Source organism: Trichosurus vulpecula, chromosome 7, assembly GCF_011100635.1.
Source record: "Trichosurus vulpecula isolate mTriVul1 chromosome 7, mTriVul1.pri, whole genome shotgun sequence".
Classification (NCBI taxonomy): Eukaryota; Metazoa; Chordata; class Mammalia; order Diprotodontia; family Phalangeridae; genus Trichosurus; species Trichosurus vulpecula.
In genome coordinates, this window is record NC_050579.1 from 9,769,942 (window position 1) to 9,780,407 (window position 10,466).

General features: G+C 55.0%; 1 protein-coding gene across 1 annotated transcript in view; it reads right to left on the reverse strand.

Annotated features, from left to right (window-relative positions):
• The window catches only part of PCNT (pericentrin), a 116,283-nt gene extending 108,912 nt beyond the window's left edge, over nt 1-7,371 (reverse strand). The window contains exons 1-3 of the mRNA XM_036766831.1: nt 7,293-7,371; nt 5,013-5,237; nt 2,807-2,989 (exon numbers count right to left, since the gene is read on the reverse strand). Of these exons, the coding sequence (XP_036622726.1) occupies nt 2,807-2,989; nt 5,013-5,237; nt 7,293-7,349 (465 nt within the window). The 5' untranslated portion in view covers nt 7,350-7,371. The remainder of the gene's footprint in view (nt 1-2,806; nt 2,990-5,012; nt 5,238-7,292) is intronic.
• Between the last annotated feature and the right edge of the window lie 3,095 nt (nt 7,372-10,466).

The window sequence follows — 10,466 nt, forward strand, 5'->3', positions numbered from 1 at the left end:
GACCATCCCACCCCATCTGGTTGTCTTGTCAAGACTGTGCAGGCCTTAGCCACAACCCTAGAGTAAAGGATTGACCTCTAACCACAAGAGGTGGGGGTCTACATATGTAGAAGCTGAGGGCTGGCAGATACCAAGGACAGAAAGGAACCTGGAAAGATACCACCCCTGGAAGCACAAGACAATGGTCCCCAGAGGCCATGGAGCTTCTTTTCCTGGGAGCCTACCTGCAGACTCGTTAGAAAGGTCTCCTTCTCAGACTGGGGAGGAGCTGGGGGAAGGTGGGGAAGGTGGGGAGGGGAGGCCAACCACAGCAGAATGAAGAGAGGCTGCTTATCTGGGCAGTTGGCTTGTATCAGACAGATTCTAAGGTCAGCTCTCAAGCTGTAACCGAACAACTGCCAGGGCCCACAAACAGGTCTTGGGCTTTGTATGAAGTTCAGAGATTCCAGCTTAGGATTTCAGCCCCTGGATCTAATTCCTTGGTTCTGACGGAAGAGAAGAAGGCCTATCCCTGAGAAATACTGACCTCATCATCTTCCCCACATTATGGTTGAGGGTACCACCATTGTCCCGGCCCGCAGACAGGCCCACCACCTGGACTCCTCCATCACCCTCACCTTCACTGTGAGGGTGTCTTGTCTCATCTGCCTCCCCCACCCCACCCCTTGCCTCCACCCTCGTCACCTCCAGCCTGTCCCCAGTCAGCTGCTAAGGTGATTTTTCTAAAAGGTAGGCCTGATTCTTATCACCTCTGGGACCAACCAGGAGATTCTGTTTAGCATTTAAAGCTCTTCCTACCTTTCCAGATTCCTCATTGTCCTCTCTAGGAATGCCCTGACCCCACAGCAATGGCCTTTCTAATGTTCCGCGCCACGGCCCCCACTCTGCTGCCCCCCCCCCCCCCAGCACACCTCGAAGGTATTTCCCTCAGATCCTACCAATGGTGAGCGGGCCCCCTGCTGCTCCCACCTTCCCCACCAGCTTTCCTTCCTTCCACTCTGTACCTCCCCTGTTAGACTGTGCACTTCTGGAGAGCAGGCCTTGTTTTCTACCTTCTTTAGCAGTGCCCAGCATACTGTAGGTGCTAACAGGTGCTTGATGACCGAACAACTAAGATGGGCTCTCCCTCCCATCACCTCATCAACCATACCCTCCCACCGTCATGGGCCTGGGTTAGACAACACTATAATCAGGGGACTCAGAGCTGGCTGGGAGAGCAGGGTCAGCCTGGCAAGTCTCCGGAGCTGTGCCCCAGGGATCCATGCTCAACCCTGGATAAAGGCTGAGAAAGGGATGCTCACCTCCATATCTGCGGATGACACCAAGCTGAAAGAGTGCTTACCCAGAGAGGGCTGACAATGTCAGGATCCACAAGGACCTAGGCGGCCTTGAGCACTGGGCTGAATCTAATACAAGTCACTAGGCCTAACTGGAGAGTCTTGCAATCAGACACAAAAAAATCAACATGGAGGAGACAAGGAAAAAGATCAGGCCGTATCAGTGGACTCCAAGCTCAATGAGCTCATGGGCAGGAGGCTGAACTTCCAGGAACGAGGAAGTGATTGTTCCACTGACTTTGACCCTCACCTACCCTGGAGTGTTGTGTGCCATTCTGGGCCCCAGGGTTTAAGAAGGACCCTGATAAACTGGAGAAGGTCTGGAGGAAAACAAACAGACCACCAGAGTGGAGTGGGCATGCTTAGCCTAGAGGAAGCTCAGAAGGGCATCCTAGGAGTCAGGTCCAGGCTGGTTCCTGGGGAAGGGTGTGCCTCATTCCCTTCAGCCCCTTAGGACATAAGCCAGAAGAGGCACACTGGGCTTTGGCGTTACCAATGACAGCTATCTCAGCGTGGAGGGGGCCACCTCCAGAGCTGGTGGGCACCTTCCTTGGAGGGGCTCCTGAAGTCGGGCCCTGTCCACCTCTCAGACTTAATGACAGGGCTTATTAATGACTGCCTGAAGGTCTGTTCACAGTATTTTCCTCCCTCACGAGGGCCACCACCCCTGAACTTCCAGAGACCGTTGCTGTGTCTCCGGAAGTCTCCCTAAGTTGCTGTGACTGAGGTGTTCACTCTATGGCCAACCTGGCCCTGAGACAAAAAACATGGAACCTAGCCCAGGGTCCACCTGGGCACACATACAGGGGAAAATAAGTCCCAAAACAAAGTGCATCCTTTGCCCTCCAGGAGCTAGCAGGGAACATGAGACACATAAACAAAAAGTAAGGATCTCAAGTTAGGTCATGACCAAGGCCACTGGCCCACACTGCTCGCCTCCTGGCGGCCTCCCCAATGATGGGAAACTGTAAGAAGTGACCGGTCAGGCTGAGTCTCTGACCACCCTAACCTGCTTCCAATCCACCACTGGTTGGCAGCTATTACGTACTCAGAAACAGCAAGTTCGTTTCAATAGCAGCTAGTGATGCCAAACGTAATTAGGAAATAAACAAATGCAAAGTGTTACCTAAGCGCTTCCTCTACACTTATAACGCTATGCTGAGAGCTGGGGATACAAATACAAAAGCAAGACAGTCCAGGCCCTCAAGGAGCTTCCAGTCAAAGAAACACACCTATTCCTCAAAAGACATTCATCCCAAAACCAATATGAAAGACTGCTGTAAACCCCCTGCCCTCCCGAAGGTCACAGCACCCATCCCCATGGTCTTCCTCCTCCTCTGCTGCCTCTCTTGGGCCCTCCCCCCTCAGCAGAGCTCCTTCCTTCCTCCAGGACCACAGACCCAACTCTAAGCCTCTCTGAGAGTCCTAGGAAGGTCCTCCTCCTCCCCATCCCTCCCTCGGGCTCCTACCTGCTGCACCTGAGTGGCCTCAGAGCACTGGGCCAGCCTCGCCTGAAGCTCGCCCACCTCCTGACTCAGTAGGTCAATGTCCTCCTGCTTGCCTGCGAGTTTCTCTTCCAGCATCTTAACCTTGCCCTGAGCCCTCGGCACGTCAGGCTCTCTGGGATCTGTGGCTAAGGACGATCTGCTGTCCTGTGCAGAGAAAGACACCACCATTGCACTCTGGCAGCCCTCTCACACCTTAACTAGTATCTAATGGAGTTATAAGGGGGACACCGACAGGCTGAGCACGTGCCGGCAGGCTTCCAGGCCGAGGGACCTCACTGTTGTTGAGACCTAGGAGCCCGAGAGTTGGAAACAAGGACGGTTTTAGCAACAATTCTGCAGAAACAACAGGAAAATGACTCCATACAGTATGAGGTGCTAATTTTGGCAGAGGAGGTAGCCAAGACAGAACCTTCCATTCATTACTTGCAAGGCCAACAAATAAGCCACTGCAATTCTTCAACAGCTTCAGAGTGTGAAATCTTCTAAGAAAACTTTCAGGACTAATGAAAACCACACTAATTCAGTAATTCAAGTTATTTCAGACACTTCAAAGAAATTCTACAAAGTAGCCCAAAATATGTTTAAAATGTCTTCTACTGTACCCTCGATAGCAATGTTCAACGTTCAGCCCCCAACCCAGAACCATTCCAAAGGTTCCCATCTCCCTCCATCCCCTTCCCACCATGGCCCCAGGCTGGGAGGTGCCATGAGGGGCATCACTTGGGAAGATGCCAACAGGCCACAGATGGTACCACTAATACCAAGGGGTCGGGAGGCTCCCTGCCCTTCTCCCACTTCTGTAGCCTCACAAATGCAGAAAACCAGCCAAGCATCCAAATAACAACTGCACAAAGGAGAAACACATCAGGAAACTCCTCATTCCACTCAACTGCCAAAATCCCAGAGCTCCTAGAGTCGATTAGACACACACTCACACTAAATATAGAAAACAACATCCTTACTTCAAATATCTGGTCCTGTCCAGCTAATTCAGTAATTGGCTTCTTCTGTGTTCCCAAACTGGAAAGCTCCCTCTCAGCCTTGTCAATTAAGAGACAAAGAAAGCATTAAGGAGACAGCAGAAAAGAGTCAATGACATCACCCACCTGCTCCACACTGCTCCCTAAAGACCAACAGAAGCAGCTTTCAGTGGTGCTCCTGACCAGTGAATTCATGATTGACTAGAACTCAGTGCACCTACCATTGGCTCTGGTCCTAGCATCTCCTCTTAGGGCATTTTCATTTCAGAATGCCGACATCAATAGCTCTGCACTGTTTTCTTGGTTTTCTTTGGCATCTTCAAAATTCATAGTTTAGTTTCCCACACCTACTGTTTTTACACAGCCAGACTTTTAAGGCTTCTCTTTACAGGATTTGAGCTGAACTTCCACCTCCCACATGCTGCCCACTCGGGCTCCATGAGATAGAGAGACACCAACACATAAAGTGTATCTTCTCTGACCTCAACCCAGGGCTCCCCAACTAGCAATCAGAAATCCACAAACTGAGGCTAAGTCCTTAACCCAGGAACTCCCCAAAGCGGTTATCCCCACCATGCCCCCCACACGACTGGCTAACGCTCATTCCCTTTTCTCTCTTCCATTTTGGACAAATCTCCTCATATTTTTCCCTCTTCTCCTCCTCCTCCTCCTCCTGCAGATCCTCTGCTGTGATGCCCCTGGAAGAAGTCAGGCCACTGAAGCCAGGTCTACGTCTGTAACCCCATAGGATGCTTTGTCTTTGGTCCCCACTCGCTTCAAGGGCAGTAAGATGGGAGGGAAACCAGTAAGATGGGAGGGAAGTGGAAGAGGGGGAGTCATTGGGGAACATGGAAAGTTTCTAGATAGTTCTCAATTTGAATTAGGGGGAAACCCAACTGTAGTGGGATAGTTAATACTCTCAAACATTTATTAAAAACAATTGAGCACGAGGCCTACGAGTTACTCAAAATGGCCACGTCACCCGGGTATGAAACATCAGGGCGAAGAGAACACTGCTCACTCACCTTTAGGAAACAAGAAACCCATCCTCCCACTTATGGCAGCCAAAAACAGACCAAACACGGAGGTTAGTCAGTTAAAAGGAGAGGTACCATCACAACAACACAACGTAAACACTGAGCCAAGCAAACCAAGAGTCCCACCCTGCCCTCCTCAAACCTCTTCACCTTGGCCTCCAGGGCAAGGGCTCCCCCCTCTGCAGAGTCGCTGCCCGCCCTGGTGTCCGTACTCTGCGCCAGGTCTGGGGGCAGCTCGTCATCCGGGGGTGCTACCGTACACTCCTCCTCCTTCTCCGTGACAGCCGCATGGACAGCCTCGCTCTTCCTCTTCGACGCCTTTTTCTTCGAACTCGAACTGTCGCCTTTTGTTTTTCTTTGTCGGAACTGAGCAAGCTACACAAGAGGGTTAAGAAATAGTAGAGACAGAGATAAGTCAGAAAAACATAACAAGACCACAAAGTGAACGCACCCGTGGAAGAGGACATGGAGTAACTTAATGTGACTGTGCACAGAAATCCACAGGGACTCCCTCGCTACAGAGGCTCGCTCTGCCCCAGGTGGCCAAGCCAGGCCTCGCCCCGACCAAAGGCATCCCAGCCGACACAGGGTGCAGTCGGCCAGGTTCTGATGGAGACAAAAATGGCATCCGAGTCCCCAAGTTATGGGGGCCCTAATTTCCTTATACAAACAGGTCAGAGAAATTAAGTAACAGCTGACAAGCAGTCTGCTAGTCGTGGTCACTGGCAGGAAATTATCAGGTGGCCGTCATCTTCACCAAGGAACAGAACCGAAGGGAGAGGCAAGTCTGTCCCTTCCATGCGCTTGCCCCCACTGCCCCCCAAAGTAGAAAATCTGGAGTCAAACTTCCTAGCCACAGAGAGATAGGTACAGAAATAGCAAAAAATTAATTAAGCTAGGTCAATTTCCTCTCTTCCTGGGAAGAACCAGATGCTCTATTTTTCTGAACTATCACAGCTCACAAAGCACCAGGGACCTCCAAATAATGTCACCCACCAGAACCCATCTCTCCTGCTCCGGAGCTGAGATTCAATTAGTCTTTTAAACTAGACTGCTCGGAGCACGCCAGAATTTTCCACTATGTCAGCGGCACAAGACCCAAGACCATGTCAGTAAAGGATGCTCCGAGCACCAGCCTTGGTGGACACTGGTGACCCGTGGGGTCCCAGGCTGGCTGGGCCGGGGTCTCACAGCCAGGCTGCCTCTATGGCAGTCCCCGGAGCTCTGAGCGCTGCGTTCCCAGAGGCCTCCGTGACAGTTCATCTTGGGTCGTGACTGCTCAGAGACAGAGCGACACCGGCTCAGGAAGCACAATGATGGGGGCTCCCCTCTAGCCCCCATGTCCCCCGGGTTGCCCCCACCCTACGGGGCTGTCTCTGTGCCCCCCACCCTGGGGCCTCGTTCTGCAGAGGAGGAGCCTGAGAACCGCAGTGGCCCCAAGGATTCCGCCCCGAGGTTGGCTGCGGAACCGTTGTGTTTCGGAATGTTTTCAGGCCTGGCTTTGGGTGAGCTAGGGCGCCCGTGGGGCTGGGCCGGGGCACGGACCCTCCAGGCCCCCTCCCTCAAGAGCCACGACAAGGGACACCAGGTCGTGATTGGGTGGTATGTCTAGGACGAGCCCCCTTTCCCACCGTGGGCAGCCTCAGTTTCCCCGTATGTACAATGAGGGAAGTGAGCATTTCAGACCCTGAAGGCCACACCAAGCTCTAAGTCTGGGTGGGTGGGCCTCAGTTTCTCCCTCTGCTAAAGGAACGGCCGGGAGAAGTTGGGCCAGGATGTCCCTTCTCCCCGCCCCACCCCCACTCCCAGCTGGCCTCAGTGTCCCCAACAGTACAACTAGAACATTAAGGCCCTGAGGGTCACACCCAGTTGGGGGGGAGGGGTGGAGTGTGGCTTTCATTGGGAAAGCTCTGGACACCCTCAGGGCACACGCCCCTTCCTCAACTCCGCCCCAAGCCCCACCCGGAGCCTAGAAGGCGTGCCCCCAAGAGCGGCAGGAAATGCGTGCCGCCCGCTTCCGGCCCGAACTCCAGAACTTCCGGGACCCTTCTAGCATTCGGAGAGCCGGGGGACTCGGTGGTCAGGCTCCAGACTCCGGAGGGCGGGACGACTCGCGGGCCTCCCGGGTCCGGCCCCGCCTCCGCTCCTCGCTGATTGGCTGGGAGGCAGGGGGTGGACCCGAGTAAAGAGCGGCGGATTCAAGATGGCGGCGGCCAGGAGGTGGAGGATTCCAGGCGAGACCGCGGGAGAGGCCCGGCCCCGGCAGGGATCGGGGACCGCCGAGCCACTGGCCTCACACCCAGGCCGCGCCTTCCCGCTCTCCCGGAGCTGCAGGTTTCCCGCCACTCCCTGGTCTCCCTCGGCTTCCCAGTCCCGAGCTTGGCGCGCGGTGGGGAGGGGGTCGCACGCGGAGGTCCGGGGCGGCCCTACCTTTGCCCGGCCGGCCTCCACCTTGCGCCGCCTCTCGTCTCGCTCATCGACCTCCATGGCCCGGCGAGGATGCGCGCGCGGCTCCGGGGCAGACGCGCCCCTCCGCCGCCGCCACTGCAGCCGCTGTATTGACACAGCCGTCCCGCCCCCTTTGAGCCCCGCCCCCGTAACCGACCGGGAGCGAGGGGGCGGAACGCAGCGTGGTCCCACCCCTGCCTTCGCCGCACCCTCTGAGCTCTGGCGGCGTCTTCCGCTCTCAAACCTGCCCACGCCCATCGGCGTCCTCCCACGGATGGATGCCTCCCCTGGCCAACAAGCGAACGGCGCTCGCGTCTGCCCTGCCAATCACGGGCTCGGGGCGGGTCGCTCTTCTGGAAACCCGACCCCACCCGGCCAACCGCCCGGGTACATCTGTGAATGACAGGCGCGCTAGCCTCTCCCTCTCCCCTTTTTCCGCTCAGTTCAGACTCCGCCCACCATGTAAAAGAATTGGCCAATGAGCTACCGTCGTCGACCCAGCCGGGCTCTCTGTTTGGCCAATTTCAAAGGGCCCGCCTCGCGCCGTTTGGAAGCGTTGTCCAATCAGAGGCGCAGGCGGGAAAAGGACTGAGGCGGCGGCCCGGCCCTCGGGGGCTGCTGCTGGAAGCGGTGAAAGGGTCCGAAGCCCGGGAACTCCGGGACTGGGCGGGGCGAGAGGGGTGGGACTGGGGCGGAGTAAAGGTAATCCACCTGCCCCCTCCCCGTAGCCCAGGAGGCAGGGGGAGGGCTCGGGTTGCCGAGGGGCCAACCTAGGCCCAGGGCAGGTTAAGTGACTGGCCCAAGGCCAGCTCCCCCCTTTTACAGAAGGGGAAACTGAGGCCCGGGGCAGGTTAAGGCTCGAGACCCACAAAGAGACCAAACCTCGGAGGCCAATTCTGTCCTTTTACAGAAGGGAAACCGAGGCCCAGGGAGGTCTAAGTGACTGGGCCAAGACCCCAGGTTAAAGTGGCAGAGCCAGCCAGGATGGGGCCGAAGCTGTTGAGTGTCCACACCCCCCAGTGGAAGGGGCTCTGTCTCCCTTCCCCCACTGCCAGGACAGCTGCGTCAGCATGGACTCCAAGGGCCTTCTGAGACCTCTCCTTAACCCTGGACACAGTTAGTCCTCCCTTCCCCCAGGACACTGTCCATCCCCCACTCCCCCCCAGGACCCTTTCCATCCCCCACTCCCCCCCCCCCCCCCCCCCCCCCCCCCCGACCCTTTCCATCCCCCACTCCCCCTGCCCAGGACACTGTCCTCTTCCCCTGAGGCCCCTTGGCTGGATCTTCATCCACTGACGCCTCTGCCTGGGGTCTGCAGTCCAGTGAAGCCAACGGGCCCTTTCTCAGAATGTTTTTAAATAATTAAAAGATTTCTTTTTCTCCAGTAAGTTCATGCCCCACCCCCCCATGCAGGGACCTGATAGCGGGCTGTTCTCATCTGTGCCCATGATCCCCAGGTGTGTGTGTCCAGCCCCACACTCTCTCCTGCCATCGCCGGCCACCGGACACCCCGTAGGCTTTCAGACAGATCTCCCATCTTTCCCCTCTCCTCTGCCCCACTTTCTCTTGCTCTCCAGGGCACAACCCTCCAGTTACAATCCTCAGTCCCCACACACACCCTGATAGCCAAGATGTCCTAGGTGTCTTCCTCCCATCTCAGGCTTGGTCCCCTTCTCCCCACTGACTGACCCTGGTGACCCTCAATGCCTCACCACCTTCTCACTGGTCTCCCTGACTCAGTGCACCCCCACCTGCTGCCAAAGTGACTTTCCTCAAGCTCGAGGGTGACCCCCTGCTCGGAATGCCTCCGTGGCTCCCCAGTCACTCCTGAAGCCAATCAAAAACACCCATTTTGTCTTTTAAAGCCCTGCCAAGGTAGGAAACCCCGCACCCGTTCAGTCTCCTTACACCTCCATCCTCCATGATCTGCTGACTGTTCCTCTTCATCCCTCAACTCTACGTCTTTGCCCTGGCTCTTTTATACCTGTAATACTTGGCCTCAGCTAAAAGCCCACCTTCCCAGCTCATCTCCACAAGAGGGGCTCACAGCAGGGGCTGTGTTTCTGCTTTCACAATTTGACACGGTGCCCGGCACACACCAAATGCTTAATAAATGCATGTCCACTTGCAAACCCATGTGATCACAGCAAATCACTCCCCCTCTCTGGGCCTCAGCTACCCCTCGGTAAGATAAAGATAATAACAATAATCGACAAACCATCAGCCTCACAGACTCCGGAGGAAAAAATGCTTCCTAGTGCCAGGCGTTGTGTCAAGCACTGGGGATAAGAGGAAAGGCAGAAGAAAGTCCCCGTCCTGAAGTAGCTTATAATCTAATGATTTTGAGTGAGGGAGGGCTGTCAACTGCAAATCATGCCATCACTTCCCTGATGCCATGGTCCTCTTAAAAAACAGGACAAACACAACCTGTGAATAGAACAAGCTGCCCGAAAGGGGACCCAGCTAGTTGGGTAACTCAACTCGTCTTCTCCCTCCCCTTCTCCCTCCCTCTCCTCTCCCCCTCCCCTTTTCCCTCTCCCTCCCCATCCCTGGCCCCTCCCCCCCCCCTTCCTCTCACTCTTCCTCTCCTCTCCAAAGCAAGGTAAAATTTGATGGCCAGAAGTTGCCCACTTAAGTAAACTTGGGGTTTACTGGCTAGATTTCTTTCTTTTTTCTTTTTCTTCCTTCCTTTCTCTTTCTTTCTTTTTCTTCTTCCACAAAACCTTAAACCCAGTTCACTCTGAAGTTCATAGATTTGGACCACAATAGGTCCCTGCCCAAGCTCCACTTAATGGCTATATTTTTGGCATTCCTGGCTTAGAGAGAATGTCAATGGTTGCTGTTTCTCTTTGGAACAGCAACCCTTCACTTAACCCCAATTGCCCTGCCTTCCCCCTCCGACAAAAAAAAAAAAGGAACAGCAACCCTGAGGGTCTTCCCTTCCCAGCTTGATTTTTTTTCCTCTTTTTTCTAATTGAATGGGCTATCCCTTGACTCACTTCTTAAAAAGGCCTATTCCCTGAATGGGCATACCTCACTCTAAGTGAGTACAAGAAAAGGCCTTAGCCTAAAAGGGCCAGGGTCTCCCATTGCATCCTGGGTCATCTGTCATCCTGATGAATATCTGGCCACTGGAGGAAAAAGTGAGGCTGGTGA